The 19,026-nt window shown below is 42.3% G+C and overlaps 2 protein-coding genes across 2 annotated transcripts; one reads left to right on the forward strand and one right to left on the reverse strand.

Moving 5' to 3' along the window:
* The first annotated feature begins 2,195 nt into the window (after positions 1–2,195).
* Positions 2,196–7,050, forward strand: LOC117427050 (zona pellucida sperm-binding protein 3-like). The gene is made up of 10 exons (XM_034045397.3): positions 2,196–2,372; positions 2,635–2,819; positions 3,386–3,492; positions 3,928–4,019; positions 4,250–4,430; positions 4,782–4,890; positions 5,090–5,181; positions 5,901–5,986; positions 6,345–6,458; positions 6,802–7,050. The coding sequence occupies exons 1-10, from the start codon at positions 2,306–2,308 to the stop codon at positions 7,011–7,013; spliced, it is 1,245 nt and encodes a 414-aa protein (XP_033901288.2). The 5' UTR covers positions 2,196–2,305; the 3' UTR covers positions 7,014–7,050.
* Positions 7,051–13,259: 6,209 nt separating this feature from the next.
* LOC117427049 (zona pellucida sperm-binding protein 3-like) lies at positions 13,260–17,921 on the reverse strand. The gene is made up of 10 exons (XM_034925418.2): positions 17,815–17,921; positions 17,365–17,549; positions 16,859–16,965; positions 16,329–16,420; positions 15,916–16,096; positions 15,432–15,540; positions 15,141–15,232; positions 14,328–14,413; positions 13,871–13,984; positions 13,260–13,510 (listed from the first exon to the last, which is right to left on the reverse strand). The coding sequence occupies exons 1-10, from the start codon at positions 17,879–17,881 to the stop codon at positions 13,299–13,301; spliced, it is 1,245 nt and encodes a 414-aa protein (XP_034781309.2). The 5' UTR covers positions 17,882–17,921; the 3' UTR covers positions 13,260–13,298.
* Positions 17,922–19,026: the final 1,105 nt, after the last annotated feature.

The following is a 19,026-nucleotide window of genomic DNA, read 5'->3' on the forward strand; positions in this document are numbered from 1 at the left end:
ATTATTTTAGGAAGAAAACTACAGCACAACTAATTTTAACAAATCTGAACGACATTAAAAAGTAAACACTTTTAGCTTTTTTCATTATTTAATTCAACTCAGATAAGCCTGTTAAATAATTAATTTAGTAGTAATTTACAGTTTTTTAAATAACAGTTACATACATTAACATTAAAGTTTGTGTCGTTATAAATACAGCTTGTGCGGTTTTTTAAAAGTTATCTTCTTTAATTTAACGGAATTTATCATTTTGTAAGCAAATTACATACGTACTTGTTTTTCAGTGTATATTTCCGTAAAATGAATAGTACATATTTTTTAAAAAAGTATTTTGCAGTAATATTGAAATGTTTTGCAATTAATTAAAAAAACTGAAAAATGTATGTAAAAATTAAGGTTAATCCCACCTAAAAATACGGCATTTTTTTTTACAGTGTGGGAAGTGATATTTCCTAATTGCTTATGCCTCAAAAGTATAGAAAATGGCTATTATTCCCCACAAACTTTGCTTTTGTGACCAGGACAGTGATATTTTGAAATGTACCTATTTCCAATGAAAAAACAGGCGAATTTGTGTCTTTTCGTTCACATAAAGTCAGAAAAAAACAACATATGAATCCAAATTAACATGTATTTATACTAAAGTAATACAAAAATGACTACAAAAGATTTAGAAGTGAGTAGTTTTTCGAGATTTACGATTATACTGTAAATCACTTTCACGAATCAGCCCCCAAATGTAGTCTCCCATCATGTTCTCGTTATAATGTCCTTGTTAGCGGCGTTCAAAGTCCAGTATATCCTGGTGGAAGCGCTCGCCTTGCTCCTCCGAGTACACTCGCATGTTCTCCTTGAATTTATCAAGATGAGCATCAAGGATATGGACTTTGGGGGACATCCTACAGCCCATTGTGCCGTAGTTCTTCACCAGAGTCTCAACCAGCTCCACATAGTTTTCGGCCTTGTGATTGCCCAGGAAGCCCCGAACCACTGCGACAAAGCTGTTCCAAGCCGCTTTCTCCTTACTAGTGAGCGTCTTGGGGAATTCATTGCACTCCAGGATCTTCTTTATCTGTGGTCCGACGAAGACACCGGCTTTGACCTTTGCCTCAGACAGCTTAGGGAAGGTCTTGAAGGTACTTGAAGGCTGCCGACTCCTTATCTAGAGCTCTGACAAATTGTTTCATAAGGCCCAATTTGATGTGCAGTGGTGGCATCAGCACCTTCCGGGGGTCCCAGTCGTACTCATCATACTTCAAGGCGTCCAGCAAGGTCTTGATGCTGTTGTAATCCTCTTTGAGGTGCACCGAGTGAGCAAGGTGAAGAGATGGGTACTTGTTACCATTATGGAGCTGCACGGCTTTGAGGCTCCTGGATGAGCTGTCAATGAAGGACAGTATAACGAGAACATGATGGGAGACTACATTTGGGGGCTGATTCGTGAAAGTGATTTACAGTATAATCGTAAATCTTGAAAAACTACTCACTTCTAAATCTTTTGTAGTCATTTTTGTATTACTTTAGTATAAATACATGTTAATTTGGATTCATATGTTGTTTTTTTCTGACTTTATGCGAACGAAAAGACACAAATTCGCCCGTTTTCTCATTGGAAATAGGTAAATTTCAAAATATCACTGTCCTGGTCACAAAAGCAAAGTTTGTGGGGAATAATAGCCATTTTCTATACTTTTGAGGCATAAGCAATTAGGAAATAACACTTACTACACAGGAGCAAAAATTGTGTTACATAGTGTAATAAATGCTCAAAATTTGAGTCAAATCACGAAATGTTATTTGTGTCGGTTACTGACCGAATCGTGACTCTGACTGTAACATATTCATACAGAAGCAGCTTGAGAAAGTAAGAAATGAACGTTTTCTTTACAGTAAATATATTGCTTAATTGTAGGCTGGTCTAGGATTTTTTTTTTTTTAAACATCAGTCCCTTGTAGCTGTGGATTGAATGTAGAAACATATTGTAGCCTTGCGATCTCGGTTAACGCAGGCAGGCGCACACATGTAAATAATTGCGCTGTATAAATAAGTTAAATGTGAACTCCCGCAACGAAACCTGGAGTGTTAACAAGGCAATAAGGTCTGCCCAATTTTTTAATTGATGTTAACTGTTGAGTGTTTTTTTTTCTGGAGTGTGCGTGATATAGGCAGGCACCCACGCAATGGCACGACTCGTCACACCTGTGTCAGTGGTCCACTCAGTGTTAATTACCAAAGGACTGTAATTAACGTCACTAGAAAAGCAACTGGACGGTGGTGTTTCGTAGGTAACTGTTGGTTTTGAAGATGGCGTTTTTGTGGAAATGTGTCGTGATTGCGCTTTGCTGTGTACCGTTTACTGCACCGCAGGAAGGTAATGTGGGTTACACGTGGGGTTAGTGTGTTTTGTGTCTTATGTTTTGGTAGTGCTGACTGTATCGGTACGTAATGTTGGTGTGTTACCAGACTCGTTTTACTGCTATCCAGACATGATGTCCTTTTGTGCAACACTTAATAGTGCGTATTTGGTTATTGTAAAGAGTATTCACAGTTACAAAATTAAACCTTTTACTACATGAACCCTTTAACAAAATATTTGCATGTTCCGCTTTATTCTAAACCCGTTTCCCCTGTAGCTGTGAGTACAGCCTGCGGCGTGGACTCGGTGGCTGTGAGGGTGTTGTTGGATTACTCTCGACCGGCGTTGCCTCTGGACCCGAGTGGTCTCCTGCTGGGAACGTGCCCTCCATCCAGCAGCAGCGCCGGTAATAACATGGTGGTGTTCCAGTACGGGCTGCTGGACTGCCGCTTTATGCGCATGGTAAGGGGCTTCTAACGGCTTGTGTGTTGGGTTCACGTAAGAAGCGGTCGAGCAATAATTGCAGTGCATCGTATTACGCTGTACACGCTTGTATAAATATACACCTTGTACTCGGAAGCTTTTTCTAGCGCTGCTTATGCAATATTGGCTATAGTTGTAAAAGCATGTTTAAAAACGTATATTTAAGTTGTCATTGACTAGTATGTGTGCTACATAACTAAGCAATACAAACGTATTGGCAGCTGTATATTGTCATACTTGCTAGAACCAAAATCATTTTTTTTATTTTATTCTTAATTGTATTAGGCTACTTGTACTGTGATTCTTAATGTATTTGTTTGACTGTAAGTAGCCCTAGATAAGGGTGTCTGCTAAGAAATAAGGGTAAATTACTTGTGTGTTTTTTATATTCTTCTTTAAACAAACTAAATGCATTGTTTTGGCTTCAGGCTGTTGACATACAGTGTGTGCCTTAACCCCAGTCTTGTAAAGGCTAACTGGAGGTGTGTCTTACCCTTGAACTGTAGATAAAGTGTTTTAAATCTTTTTATCCATGTCTTGCCCAGGTTACTGCCAATGTTACCAGTTACATGAATGTGCTGACCTACAAGCCCACCCAGAGAGGCTTCTACCAGACTCCATTCAATCAGGCTGTTGTGTGCACCTATACCAAGTGAGTGTTGGACTTGGCTTAAACATGTTGTAACTCCTGTGAAGATGTGTTAAAAGCCTATGGGCTGTTGATGCATTCACGTATTGAGTCTTGCATCATGTCTGACATGACTTGACAGTATCTAATTTGTGGATTATTTTTTTAGAACTAAATATTACAAAATCTATTTACTGTATTTTATATAATTGGAGTTATTGCCTTTAATGGGGAGCAGTTATTTAAGCCCTGTTTTATGGCACTGAGTTATCGCTGTGAAATCAAATGATTTACTGCGTTAGGAATTCTGGACCAGCTTCCTTGCTGTGAAGGCAGCAAGAGTAAGTTTGCATTAAATATTGCCAGTAAGTTGTTTACAAATTTCAGTGTCTTCTGTTGAAAGCAAATTGTTTTGGTGTGTTGCTGTTCTAACTAAAGCTTTCTACCTGTGTTCTCCAGACCTGCTGGCTGGACTCCTCCAGTGTATAACCCTGCACTTGGGGATGCCTATGGGTTTGGGAAGCTGGAGTTCACCATGGGGATTATGAATGGTGAGTTTGCTGTCCTGCAATATACATTTGGTCTATTGGCTTAGAAAGGTGTCCAGTGCAACACTAACCTGGCAGGGGGAGCAGCCTGTGGTGCTCATGGTGTCACTTCCTCTAGTCAAGTAGAACAATATTTTGATCTTTCTCTGGTGCTGGTCAATGCTGCTCTGTCCTGGCTAGTGAGACGAGTTGGGTGGGTTGCTGTTCTCATGTGCCTCTCCTTTGGGTCTCAGATGACTTCTCAGCCCCACGCACCTCCAGTCTGTTCTTCCTGGGGTCCCCCATCAACATCGCAGCTGCAGTGAAGCAGCAATTCCACATGCCGCTGATGGTCTACATGGAAGAGTGTGTCGCTGCCAGCACTCCAGAGCTGAGCCCTTCAAGCCAGACCTACCCTCTAATCACCAACCACGGGTAGATATTCACTGCAAGCTGTATGAAGGCACAATTTTAAAACCTGAATGTTTAGCACTGGGGAGCACAGTAGTCCTGCTTGGATTTTAGGAAGGGGTGTTGAATGGTCAGCTTTGTGATGGCAAAAGCTCAGCTGAACTAAACTGGGAAGGTATAGATTGTAGCTGGGCTTTAATTTAGTTAAGATGTCCATGATTTGTGGAAACCAGCCCCAAGCTAAGTGCAAACTTTCCACTAGTGCACAAAGGGTTGGAATGTAATTTTGTACAGGAAGTCTTGCTCCTTCCTTCTGGTGGTTGTGTGCAGTCCTGCCAAGTGCCTTTCCCTGCTTAGTGCGCTTTCTCCTTGCAGATGCTTTGTAGATGGCCAGGCTGGCAACTCCCGGTTTCTGCCCAGAGTCCAGACCTCTGAGATCCGTCTGGTTGTCCAAGCCTTCAGGTTTACACAACTGAATACAGATGCGAGTATCTGATGGGTTAATCTGCATTGTATTGGAAGTCCTCAGGGCAGCTAGTTACCAAGATTCTCTACTTGTTTAATGTATTCTTTTGATTATCTGATGCTGTTCTCGTAATGTGCATAACCCTTTTGTAAATACAATTGAGTTTCTAGCACAAATGTTGGTTTATTGGTGTTCCTTTTATCAAATTACTTCCTAGGTGTATATCCATTGCCGCTTGCTGGCCTGGGACCCTGCCCAGCTCAATGACCCCACCAAGAAAGCCTGTTCATTCAACCAGAGAACCAGGAGGTAAGGACTGGACCCTGCTGAGGCTGCACTCTGTACAAGGGGAGTGCAGGGGCTGTGAGATCCAGTTAACCAACACCACAGGGACCCACAATCGGTTCTGTGCCTCCTTACAGTTGTGTGGAGAATTATTGAAATGTGTTCATGCGGTTGTTGGTAACTGGAGGAAATGAGGTGTGTGACATGTCCCTAAGGTGGGGTTTCCTGATCCTGGGGGACCCTTGTGTCTGGTTCTCAATTGCTTAAGTAGGCCTTTAAGCCAACTACAATTTTAGAAGCACTCAATTGGCTTGTTAAGAGTTGAAGACAATTAAAGGTTTAAGCACATTGGTTCAAATAATGGTTTGATTTAAGTGAGAACCAGCAGACACAGGGGACCCCCCCCAGGACCAGAATTACGAGAGGAAACCCTGCCCTACGGAACCACTTGTGCATCCTAAACAAACCTAGGTATATTATGGAACCTTCAGTGCATACAATTCACTCCTGCATTTTTACCTTCATGTAGTGGGTGTACAAATGTGAGGTCCAGTTAACCAACACCAGTGACCCAGGATGAGTTTCTTAATCTGCAGAATCAGTTCTGTGCCGCCATACAGTTTATATGGAAAATGTCATTGAAATGCCAGTAACTGTGGGGGTGGGGACCACCTTCATTATACTGCTGTCAAGTAAGTGTATTGCAGTGTCCCTGGGTTCAGTGTCTTGCTCTTGTGTTGCAGCTGGGAGCTCCTGGATAACCCTGGTCGGAGCTCTGTGTGCAGCTGCTGTACCTCCAACTGCAATCTGAGGAAGAGGAGGGACACGGGTATGAATTCTGCTCTTTCTATATAGCTTACACAGGTGTGGTGTGTTTTTTTTTTTTTGTACAGTTTTAAATTTAACTTCTGTGGTGCGTGACTTTTAAAATGGATGGCCGTCAACAAAGGATGCTCAAATAGGTCTGCCAGAGCCTATATTATCAAAGAACCATTCCCCCTCCCAACCAGAGGCTGCTTACTGTCTTGCTGGTACTCTGCTCAATGGCCTGTTGCCATCAGTGTTGCTTCTCTTGGGTTGTTTTCATCCAGCACCCTCTTGGCCTGCCCCCTGGTGTAGTCACTGGTACTGCATGCTGTAAAGGAACAGGTCCTGTTTTCTAACCAGGCTCCCTTTCTCCTGAGCAGCTAAAGAGGGGCTAAGACACACTGTAGTGCTGGGACCCCTGAGGATCCTTCCTGAAGAGCTGTTGTCTGGAAGCCAGGAATTCTACCAGAGGAGCCCTGCTCTGTCACTGGAGGGTGAGTTTCTTTGCCTGCAGTCTCCAACCCAGTGTACACTTAGCTTGCATGGCTGTGACTGACTTGATCTTTACAATACAGGCTCCCCTGCAGTTGTGCTAAAGAACTTGGCATGTGGTGGTCTGTTTCTACCCAAACCAAGTCTACAGCATATAACTATAATTTTGGCACAAAGCTTTAACTTTAGTGTTTCTAGCATTGGGATAAGGGGACTTGGCCCATCCCTACTTTGGGACATAGCTGGTATGTCTCTCTGCAGGTCCTAAAGTAACGCACTCCTATTGATGCTGCCCCTGGGCACTGAAGACAATGGCTGCACTTCCTGTTAACCTCTCCTCCCTAGAGCCCCAGCAGGCTCTGGCCTGGCTGCCTGTCCTGGCTGCTCCCCTGCTCCTGATGGCTGTCCTGGGAGCCCTGTCTCTGGGCTACTACATGTGCGTGTGGCGTCATCCCAGATTCTGCTCCAAGTCCAGCAGTGAGCTCCTCGTCCCCGTTGATGAAATGCACACAGCAGTCGGCACGGTTTCCAGCAGCTTGCCAGCACACCAATTCTGATTTTCTTGTATGTTGCAGAATAAAATGACTTCTCATAGCCTCTCGTCTGTCTGATTTTTGTGCCATGGAGTCCCTTTTAGACCTGGGTGTATATTCCCTTTTCAAGGGAATCTATCCTTTCACCGGAAAGGTTTTGGTATATGGCTTCTGTAGCAACCCTTACAAAAAGTATTTGTTTTGCCCAAAATAGAACAAACTGAGGATGTTTTGGATAGTAAAAGCTTTTTTTTGTTTTTTGTAACTAGTTCATGGAGTAGTTTAAGCTACTGCTTTTATTGGTGACTTTTAGGTTTTGGTAGAATCTTAAGGTCACCCAACTAAATTTTCTGCCTAATATTTAGATATGAAGAATTGGTATGAATCAATTGACAGAACTGCAGGTTAAACTATAATTCAAGTAGATTAATATATATATTTTTTAATTGAAAGCTTATAAAAAAAATTCCCATAAAGCATTGTTAATTTGCCTCTGTGGAAATGCTGATGTTTGATGGTATTTGTAGATGGCACGCTTTAAATATGTATTTTTACTCTGTCATGTAGTTTAATTTCTGACTAACTTCTGAGTTTGATTCTTGCATAGTGTGGGCTGCAGATGAATTGGAAGGGTTGGAGGTAGAAAGGTATCTTCAAATTCATGGGAAACTAAGTGGATTTAAGCTGTCTCCCCATGGAGACAGTTTTGTTCAACAATAACTGATGGCCAATACACCAAGTATTGTGATCCATTTTGGTGGGCAGTGAGCCACTTTTGATCAAGTGGAATTACCTGGCTTTAAGCCAGTGGTGACCAATACACGAAGGTAGCAATGGGGGGAAAAAACAAAACGCAGACAAATCAGCATTTTCAATTAAAGGACAATTCCCCCCCCCCCCCCCCCCCCCCCCCCTCCCCAAGAATCATCCCAGAAAGATAAGGGTGGACATTTTTCTTTATTAAAATTAAAGGAACACATTAGTCAAGTAGACAACTGTTTTATTTAAATAAACAATTGCCTAAAGTTTAAAAGCTTTGGTTTTGACCATTTTCTGTCTTGGGCTCAAAAGATGTTGCAGCACAACAACGATGATTCTCGAGAATTTAGTCCCAGTATGAACCATTATGTTAAGGAAACTTGTAGCTTGGGTTACTGAGGTATGGAAGCCAGAGTACAGTTATTAGTGCCTGTTTGGAATTAATGTCACTTTATGTATTGTCAGGAATTATATAATTTTTTTTTAGATACAGAATCAAATCGGTTAACTATGCTTGTGTTGATGCTTATTCAGAATTGCCCCAAGAGCCACCAGAAATCTCTCAAGAATGAAGTATTGGCCACCACTGCTGTGGAAAAACCAAATCTACCAGCAAATCCTGTGTTGGATGTATTGGGCAACCATGTTGGTAGTGTGCTGGCAGCCCCCTTTCCCTGTCTGCTGAAACAATGGATTGCAGATGTGAGAACTGGAATTGTATTCTGTTGGTTATTGCATCACCATTTCACGTAGTATTACATTGGTTTCATAGCCTGCTTGTTAAAACTGCAGAGATGCTGTAAGTTTCATCCTCTACACAATTTGACAGATTTTTGCTTCCAGTTATTTTCAGTAGTGTTAGTTCAAATCAGACCGGAGAGGACATGGATTTTTTGAACAACTTCAGTCTTCAATATGTTGAGTTTTATCAAATGTAATGAATATAAGATGATATTGTAGCGTTTTCAGGTTCTAGGGACAGAGATGAGATGTGATGGAGTTGAAGGCTCAACCTTACACACACACCCCCTCTACACTATCCTGAGTCTTCCCCTCCCCCAGGATCGCTACAATATTGTTTAAATAACACTGTGTAACAATTTTTTTTTTTTTTTGGTTCCTGGGTAGTAAGTGTTATTTCCTAATTGCTTATGCCTCAAAAGTATAGAAAATGGCTATTATTCCCCACAAACTTTGCTTTTGTGACCAGGACAGTGATATTTTGAAATTTACCTATTTTCCAGAACATTCCAGATAGATTCAGTGCTGAGTAAACTTGGAGTAACTTCTAGAACTTTCTAGAACTTTCCAGTAATATAAATAGTAATATAAATACAGGGGCCTTAAGCCCACCAGTTCAGTTTAGTTCCAGTTGCCTAAGTGGATACATATCTGCATTTTTCTGAGATGGCATCAAGAGGCTGCAATGGTGGCATTCCTGATGGGTCTCCAAGGCAGTTTTACCAAGTTTCCCTGCTATCTTTGCCTTTGGGACAGCAGGGACACCAAGGCGGGACTGGCCACAGCGGACCGAGTTCTCTGTGGGGAGGAACAACGTCAAGTGGGAGCCACTGGTGGACCCCCGGAAGGTGCTTATGCCACCACTGCACATCAAATTGGGCCTTATGAAACAATTTGTCTCTAGATAAGGAGTCGGCAGCCTTCAAGTACCTTCAAGACTTCTTCCCTAAGCTGTCGCAGGCAAAGGTCAAAGCCGGTGGCTTCGTCGGACCACAGATAAAGAAGATCCTGGAGTGCAATGAATTCCCCAAGAAGCTCACTAGTAAGGAGAAAGCGGCTTGGAACAGCTTTGTCGCAGTGGTTCGGGGCTTCCTGGGCAATCACAAGGCCGAAAACTATGTGGAGCTGGTTGAGGCTGGTGAAGAACTACGGCACAATGGGCTGTAGGATGTCCCTCAAAGTCCATATCCTTGATGCTCATCTTGATAAATTCAAGGAGAACATGGGAGCGTACTCGGAGGAGCAAGGCGAGCGCTTCCACCAGGATATACTGGACTTTGAACGCCGCTAACAAGGACAGTATAACGAGAACATGATGGGAAGACTACATTTGGGGGCTGATTCGTGAAAGTGATTTATAGTATAATCGTAAATCTCAAAAAATTACTCACTTCTAAATCTTTTGTAGTCATTTTTGTATTACTTTAGTATAAATACATGTTAATTTGGATTCATATGTTGTTTTTTTCTGACTTTATGTGAACGAAAAGACACAAATTCGCCTGTTTTCTCATTGGAAATAGGTAAATTTCAAAATATCACTGTCCTGGTCACAAAAGTTTGTGGGGAATAATAGCCATTTTCTATACTTTTGAGGCATAAGCAATTAGGAAATAACACTTACTACCCAGGAACCAAAAAAAAAAAAAAAAAAAATTGTTACACGGTGTTATCAAAGAACGAAATTCAAGGTTATTTCGGTCTTTGAGCAAATTATTTTGGTAAAATTGCAAAATGGAAAATATCAAACAAGCAAAGGCAGAAACATAAAAGAGGAGAGAGCTTCTTTGGTCTTTGAGTAAAGAGATATAATCAAATTGGTGAATGTGCTTTGAGAAAATGCAGTTCATGAACGGATTTTGAGGATTCGAGGCTTCATTTCTTTCAAGTGCAACAACTTCTGTCAAACAAAGAAGTGCTTCTGTGCGCGTGACGGCGTGCAACGCGCTTCTAAATGCCACAGCATCACGTCTTGCAAAAACAAATACAAATACAATGATGTGTAGGCCTATGTTTCTATATCTAAACTGGGATTTTTTTTAATGACCTCTCATTATGGTTTATTATATGTATCTAATTTGATTGAACTACTTTAATTTGACCTGACTGTTGTTATCTAAACAATTAAAACAGTGTTTTAAAACGAGGCTCAGTAGCTAACTACTCTCAATATGGTTTCTTTAGAAAATGTTCATTTACCAAAGTTGTCATCATCTAAAATAAAAACATTTAAGAAGGGTTTCTTGTTGTCAAGCAGTCTCCGTCTTTATTCCACAAGACACTGTCTGGTGCTGATGGGGTCTGCATACCCCGATTTCCTGTTCATTCAATATTCGCAATTTGAGCAACAAATTTACTCAAAGACCAAATTAACATTCTTTGCTAATTTGTAAATGCTCAAATCGCTTACATTTTTTTTCTCTCGGCGATCGACCGAATCCTCACCGAATGTAATATATACACCAGTGGTATTTATTTTGTGTAACTATCGGTCTTGTCTAATAACGTGCATATTATATTTTAAAAAAAAGATAATGCGTGGGGAGCAACCTACATTATCATGTTGACGTGACCTATATGAGAAATAATAATAAAAAAAATCAGACATCTATTAAATAATATATGGTTATTAAGAATGGCATGTGCATTTTAATATTCAGTCCTATTTAAAGCCTAGTAGGCCGGACTACACCGACCGCCCAGTGGCAGTCGGTGCACCAGCCGCCCATAGGCGGCCGGAGAAAAAATTCAATTTAGCACCCCTAAAATAGGGGTGCCAACAAGAACTAGGCCTTAACTAATGAAATGAAAAGACCAGAAAAAAGGACTGTAAATTAAATGTTTATAACAAAAGGGGAGGTGGTACAGAGCACGCCCCCCAGAGCCCACTGGTCGACAAAGGTGGTCATGTCGCCAGCGGACTCCGAGTGGGCGTGCTCCAACTTAACCCGGGATCGGACGAGGGCCCTGAACATGGCCCCACAGTCAAAAAGACCCTCCCCGATCATCTTACGCTTCCTGGTCTTGTAAATTGCCAGTTTAGCAAGAGCCAGGAGCAGATTCACGAGGAGGTCCCTCTTCTTGGTGGAGCCATGAACAGGGTGCCCGAAAATGAGGAGGGTGGGTGAAAAATGCAGCCAGAACTGCAGCAACAGATTCCTCAGCAGCAGGAAAAACGGCTGCAGCCTGGCGCAAAGAAAATAAATGTGACTTACCGACTCGGACTGACCGCAGAAAGGGCATGCGGCGTCCGAGTCGGTAAAGTATAATCTGGATGGATACTGTCTAATTCTTTATATTGTATAATTATTGTATACACATTTATAAATGTGTCAAGTTAAACATATTGTTATTTGCTCTTCTAAAATTCTGATTTGAACCAACACTACTGAAAATAACTGGAAGCAAAAATCTGTCAACTTGTGAAGAGGTTGAAACTTACAGCATCTCTGCAGTTTGAACAGGCAGGCTATGAAACCAATGTAATACTATTTGACATTGTCTGCAATCCATTGTTTCAGCTGATAAGGGGGCTGCTAACACACTACCAACATGGGTGTCCAACAGGAAAGTGTTAGCTGCCCAATGCAGCAACACAATGGATTTGCTGTACAACAAAACTGTCTCAATGGGGAGCCAGCTTAATCCATCATTTCTACTGAAGATACCTTTCTGCCTCCAGCCCCCATTTTAATATACAGGGATCCATCCAAGGAGCATCCTGCACCATGTAGGGATCTCCCAAAATTCTGGTATTCAATGAATTAGAGACCCTGAAACTTGGACATCAACCCTGTTCATTTTCACATATAAATCCAGGATTTCTCAAATTCTATTGACTTACCATGTAGGTGGAAAACAAACAAACAAAAACCTGGGGGAGTTAATGCAATAAACAGGGAATGTGGAGCTTGTTCACTGAGGAGTGTTTATTCAGGCTCAACAGCACAGCTCCAGGTTCAATTGAATTGCACCAACAGATTCAAAGATATGCTCTCAACCACATTTGCTTGGTAATGTGTCAGTAGTCTTACAGCCCAGTGTTCAGCAACTCACCCGACAAGAGTGACCTTCAAACAATGATTGGGGTTTTCACACAGAACACTTGGTCCTAGATTTATTTCAGCAATTTTTCTTCCACTTTGACATTTGTTTTTGTCCCGAAAGAGAAAATATCTTTTTGGAATTTCTCCTGTTTGAGAACAATTTTACCAATACCAGGTAGACAGTTTAGTTTAAATTTGCTTGGTGTTGATTTTAGAGTCCTAGTTAAATCCCCTACAGATAAGTGACAGTATTATTTATTTCTTAGCAGACACCCTTATCCAGGACGACTTACTATCATAAGCAACCATGTAACAATTTCAAACAGGTCCAGCAACATTTTGCCCTGCACAGAACTACAATACCAAACTGAAAGTGTTGCCAATATGGCAGCTGATGTTGAAAGAGATACACAAGTACCCATGTTAAATCTGATACCATTAGGTAGTGCCCCCTCCCCCACAAAAAAAAAAAAAACAAACTATATAAAGCCACCAGGGACACTGGATTGGTCAGTTAGTGGCCATCTGCACAGTGCAGATTTTGTAGAAGTAACTTTCTTACAGTTAATGCTAAATGTAATTTCCTAAACTGACAGAAGCCCTGTACAAAACCTGTTATGCAAGGAGAGTAGTCGTCCAGCAGAAAGACATTGGACACCCTGAAAACCCCAATAAAACAGTTTACAAATGTCACTCTGTGGCAGAAATCACACAGGACAAGACCTTTATGTAGCCATTTTATTTTGCAACATACAAAATGAAATCAGAATTGGTGTGCTGGCAAGCTGCTGGAAACCGTGCCAACTGCTGTGTGCATTTCATCAACAGGGACGAGGAGCTCACTGCTGGACTTGGAGCAGAATCTGGGATGACGCCACACGCACATGTAGTAGCCCAGAGACAGGGCTCCCAGGGCAGCCATCAGGAGCAGGGGAGCAGCCAGGACAGGCAGCCAGGCCAGAGCCTGCTGGGGCTCTGGGGGAAGAGAGTGGAGGAAGGGGTTAGGAACAGGAAGGGCTCCCAGTGCAGCCATTGCCTACAGTGCCCAGGAGCAGTTTCAGTGAGGGTCAGTTACTTTAAGAACCGCAGGGAGGCACGCTTGGGGCATGGGTGGTAGGAGGGCAAAAGTGCCTTGTTCCACCACTAGAAAACAAATGTAGTCAGTTTCCTAGGGTGAAGTTATGGTTATTTGCCATAGACTGGAAAGGTTTTAGCAGAAATTGTACAATGCAGGTTAAGGCAACATAACTGCAAGGGAACCTGTAGTGTAAAAATGAAAGTCAATGCCATGCAAGCCACGTGGACACTGGATTGAAGACTGCAGGCTGAACTCACCCTCCCGTGACAGAACAGGGTTCCTCCGGTAGAATTCCTGGCTTCTAAACGACAGCTCCTCAGGAAGGATCCTCAGGGGTCCCAGCACTGCAGTGTGTCTCAATCCCTCTTCAGCTGCTCAGGAGAAAGGCAGTCTGGTTAGAAATAGGACCTGCTGCTGCTTTACAGCATGCAGCACCAGTCACTATACCAGGGGGCAGGCCAAGAGGGTGCTGGATGAAAACCCAAGGAGAAGCAAAACACTGATGGCAACAGGCCATTGAGCAGAGTACCAGCAAGAGAGCAAGCAGCCTCTGGTTGGGAGGGGGAATGGTTCTTTGGTAACATTGAGGCTCCGGCAGACCTATTTGAGCATCCTTTGTTGGCTGCCATTCAATTCACTCACCATTGTAGAAGTTAATTTAAAAACAGTACAAAGAGACCGGTGTAAGCTATATAGAAAGAGCAGAATTCGTACCCGTGTCCCTCCTCTTCCTCAGATTGCAGTTGGAGGTACAGCAGCTGCACACAGAGCTCCGACCAGGGTTATCCAGGAGCTCCCAGCTGCAACACAAGAGCAAGACACTGAACCCAGGGACACTGCAACACACTTCTACTTGACAGCAGTATAATGAAGGTGGTCCCCACCCCCACAGTTACTGGCATTTCAATGAAATTTTCCATATAACTGTATGGAGGCACAGAACTGATTCTGCAGATTAAGAAACTCATCCTGGGTCACTGGTGTTGGTTAACTGGACCTCACATTTGTACACCCACTACATGAAGGTAAAAATGCAGGAGTGAATTGTATGCACTGAAGGTTCCATAATATACCTAGGTTTGTTTAGGATGCACAAGTGGTTCCGTAGGGCAGGGTTTCCTCTCGTAATTCTGGTCCTGGGGGGGGTCCCCTGTGTCTGCTGGTTCTCACTTAAATCAAGCCATTATTTGAACCAATGTGCTTAAACCTAATTGTCTTCAACTTTTAACAAAAGCCAATTGAGTTGCTTCTAAAATTGTAGTTGGCTTAAAGGCTTAATTAAGCAATTGAGAACCAAACCAGGACACAAGGGTCCCCCAGGACCAGGAAACCCCACCTTGGGGACATGTCACACACCTCATTTCCTCCAGTTACAAACAACCGCAAGAACACATTTCAATAATTCTCCACACAACTGTAAAGGAGGCACAGAACCGACTGCGTGTCCCTGTGGTGTTGGTTAACTGGACCTCACAGCCCTGCACTCCCCTTGTACAGACAGCAGCCTCAGCAGGGTCCAGTCCTTACCTCCTGGTTCCCTGGTTGAATGAACAGGCTTTCTTGGTGGGGTCATTGAGCTGGGCAGGGTCCCAGGCCAGCAAGCGGCAATGGATATACACCTAGGAAATAATTTGATAAAAGGAACACCAATAAACCAACATTTGTGCTAGAAACTCAATTGTATTTACAAAAGGGTTATGCACATTACAAGAACAGCATCAGATATTCAAAAGAATACATTAAACAAGTAGAGAATCTTGGTAACTAGCTGCCCTGAGGACTTCCAATACAATGCAGATTAACCCATCAGATACTCACATCTGTATTCAGTTGTGTAAATCTGAAGGCCTGGACAACCAGACGGATCTCAGAGGTCTGGACTCGGGGCAGAAACCTGGAGTTGCCAGCCTGGCCATCTACAAAGCATCTGCAAGGAGAAAGCGCACTAAGCAGGGAAAGGCACTTGGCAGGACTGCACACAATCACCAGAAGGAAGGAGCAAGCAAGACTTCCTGTGTTCCAGGGAGACTTCCTGTACAAAATTACATTCCAACCCTTTGTGCACTAGTGGAAAGTTTGCACTTAACTTGGGGCTGGTTTCCACAAATCATGGACATCTTACCTAAATTAATGCCCAGCTACAATCTATGCCTTCCCAGTTTAGTTCAGCTGAGTTTTTGCCATGTTCACAAAGCTGACCATTCAACACCCCTTCCTAAAGCCAAGCAGGACTGTGTTCCCAAGTGCTGAACATTCAGATTTAAATTGGTCCTTTACTATACAGCTTGCAGTGAATATCTACCCGTGGTTGGCGATTAGAGGGTAGGTCTGGCTTGAAGGGCTCAGCTCTGGAGTGCTGGCAGCGACACACTCTTCCATGTAGACCATCAGCGGCATGTGGAATTGCTGCTTCACTGCAGCTGCGATGTTGATGGGGGACCCCAGGAAGAACAGACTGGAGGTGCGTGGGGCTGAGAAGTCATCTGAGACCCAAAGGAGAGGCACATGAGAACAGCAACCCACCCAACTCATCTCACTAGCCAGGACAGAGCAGCATTGACCAGCACCAGAGAAAGAGATCAAAATATTGTTCTACTTGACTAGAGGAAGTGACACCATGAGCACCACAGGCTGCTCCCCCTGCCAGGTTAGTATTGCACTGGACACCTTTCTAAGCCAATAGACCAAATGTATATTGCAGGACAGCAAACTCACCATTCATAATCCCCATGGTGAACTCCAGCTTCCCAAACCCATAGGCATCCCCAAGTGCAGGGTTATACACTGGAGGAGTCCAGCCAGCAGGTCTGGAGAACACAGGTAGAAAGCTTTAGTTAGAACAGCAACACACCAAAACAATTTGCTTGCAACAGAAGACACTGAAATTTGTAAACAACTTACTGGCAATATTTAATGCAAACTTACTCTTGCTGCCTTCACAGCAAAGAAGCTGGTCCAGAATTCCTAACGCAGTAAATCATTTGATTTCGCAGAAATAACTCAGTGCCATAAAACAGGGCTTAAATAACTGCTCCCCATTAAAGGCAATAACTCCAATTATATAAAATACAGTAAATAGATTTTGTAAAATTTAGTTCTAAAAAAATAATCCACAAATTAGATACTGTGAAGTCATGTCAGACATGATGCAGGACTCAATACATGAATGCATGAACAGCCCAGAGGCTTTTAAAAGCCATCTTCACAGGAGTTACAGCAGGTTTAAAGCCAAATCCAGCGCTCACTTGGGATAGGTGCACACAATAGCCTGATTGAATGGTGTCTGGTAGAAGCCTCTCTGGGTGGGCTTGTAGGTCAGCACATTTATGTAACTGGTAACATTGGCAGTAACCTGGGCAAGACATGGATAAAAAAAAGCACAACATTTGAAGACAGATTTAAAGCACTTGATCTGCAGTTCAAGGGCAAGACAAACCATTAATCTTTAGAAGACTGTGGTTATAGTACACTGTCAGCCTAAAAGCAAATGCTTTTTTTATATAAACAAAAAGTGTAAATACTCAAGTCATTACCCATATATACCAATAAAACGTTTGTATTGCCTAGTAATTTAGCGCATTCTGGCTGTTACAACCATAACCAATATTGCATAAATCCTGCAGGAAAAGATGACTTCCGAGTAGAATGCATATATTTATACAAGCATGTACAGTTTAATACGGTGCAGTGCAATTTCAGTTCGAACGCTTCTTACGTGAACCCAACATACAAGCCGTTAGAAGCCACTTACCATGCGCATAAAGCGGCAGTCCAGCAGGCCGTACTGGAACACCACCATGTTATTACCGGCGCTGCTGCTGGATGGAGGGCACGTTCCCAGCAGGAGACCACTCGGGTCCAGAGGCAACGCCGGTCGAGAGTAATCCAACAACACCCTCACAGCCACCGAGTCCACACCGCAGGCTGTACTCACAGCTACAGGAGAAACGGGTTTAAAAAATAAAATGGAACACGCAAATATTTTATTTTAGGTTTCATGTAATGCAAGGTTTAAATGTACAACTATGACTGGTCTTTAAAATAGACCAGAACACACTACTAAGTGTTACACAAGAGAACATCATTGTGTGGATATCAGTAAAACGAGTCTGTTAACACACCAACATTATGTACCGGTACAATCAGCACTACCAAAAAATAAGGCACAAAACACACTAACCCCACGTATAACCCACATTACCTTCCTGCGGTGCAGTAAACGGTATAAAGCAAAGCGCAATCACAACACATTTCCACAAGAACACCATCTTCCAAACCAACAGTTACCTACAAAACACCACCGTCCAGTTGCTTTTCTAGTGACATTAATTAGAGTCCTTTGGTAATTAACATTGAGTGGACCACTGACACAGGTGTGACGAGTCGTGCCATTGAGCGGGTGCCTGCGTATATCACGCACACTCCAGAAAAAAATACTCAACAGCTAACATCAATTAAAAAAATGGACAGACCTTATTGCCTTGTTAACACCCCAGGTTTCGTTGCACCGGCTATGCGGGAGTTCAAATTTAACTTAGTTATACAGCGCAAATATTTACTAACTTTAACAAACGACCTTATTAGAGGCTTCCCGTTTTTCAGATTGCTCAGATGCAGCCCGGTCAGACTGACTGGAGCATCATTAGTACAGTATACCACACTGCGCTCAGCTTTGTGTGGCGGCTGATACAAAACATAATGAACGACTATTAAAAAAAGGTGCATGGTGGAATCACATTTACTGATTTTTAATACTAAATATAGTATATGGTATTCTAAAATATGTACAATTCATAATTCAGCTATATTCACATTCAGAATGGCATTCAGTATTTAGTACATTGTGGGTTTTAGTATTTATACAACTGTTAACACAAATATTCTGAAATAAATAAACATGGCAGTGACGTTCATTGCCCATTCTCATACATTCTTTGTATAGTTCTACATTTCTGAAGGTATGTATTTCGATAGGGAAATAATGTAATATACTGCCACTAAAACACACCATTTTATTATTCTAAAGTCCATACTTATGGACTAACCAACCTTAAAAGTAGCCTGTCTAAGCAAATGTAAAAATAATCAAATGAAAACATGTTTAAATTAAACAATGCTTTTCTACATTGAGGGATTTTGACTTCATTTGTAATAAAAAAAAGTAGATTTTTCTCCTTATAGTGGACACATTAGATTTGATCATTCTGCACTTGTCCAGGTTGTTATACAGCTTTTACTGCATAATAACGAGGGATTGTATGAACTATTTATCCATGTTTGTCCTGCAGTCCCATGCAATACAGTTCCAGGTCTCACATCTGCGATCCTTTGTTTCAGCAGACAGTGAAACAGGCCCTCCAACAGGAAACTGTTTGCTGCCATGGTTTCCCAACGCATCAGCACTGATTTTGGT

This window comes from Acipenser ruthenus, chromosome 11 (assembly GCF_902713425.1).
Source record: "Acipenser ruthenus chromosome 11, fAciRut3.2 maternal haplotype, whole genome shotgun sequence".
Taxonomy (NCBI): Eukaryota; Metazoa; Chordata; class Actinopteri; order Acipenseriformes; family Acipenseridae; genus Acipenser; species Acipenser ruthenus.

What these genes read in the sequence shown, in the direction of transcription:
- LOC117427049 (XM_034925418.2), bottom strand. Translation starts at nt 17,881, where the DNA reads ATGGTGTTCTTGTGGAAATGTGTTGTGATTGCGCTTTGCTTTATACCG. An exon ending in ATTGTGTGCACCTATCCCAA is followed by an intron (nt 16,421 to 16,858) that starts GTGAGCGCTGGA and finishes TGTGTTCTCCAG; the next exon opens with ACCTGCTGGCTGGACTCCTC. An exon ending in CACCATGGGGATTATGAATG is followed by an intron (nt 16,097 to 16,328) that starts GTGAGTTTGCTG and finishes TTTGGGTCTCAG; the next exon opens with ATGACTTCTCAGCCCCACGC.
- LOC117427050 (XM_034045397.3), top strand. Translation starts at nt 2,306, where the DNA reads ATGGCGTTTTTGTGGAAATGTGTCGTGATTGCGCTTTGCTGTGTACCG. An exon ending in GAGGAAGAGGAGGGACACGG is followed by an intron (nt 5,987 to 6,344) that starts GTATGAATTCTG and finishes TCTCCTGAGCAG; the next exon opens with CTAAAGAGGGGCTAAGACAC. An exon ending in CCCTGCTCTGTCACTGGAGG is followed by an intron (nt 6,459 to 6,801) that starts GTGAGTTTCTTT and finishes TCTCCTCCCTAG; the next exon opens with AGCCCCAGCAGGCTCTGGCC.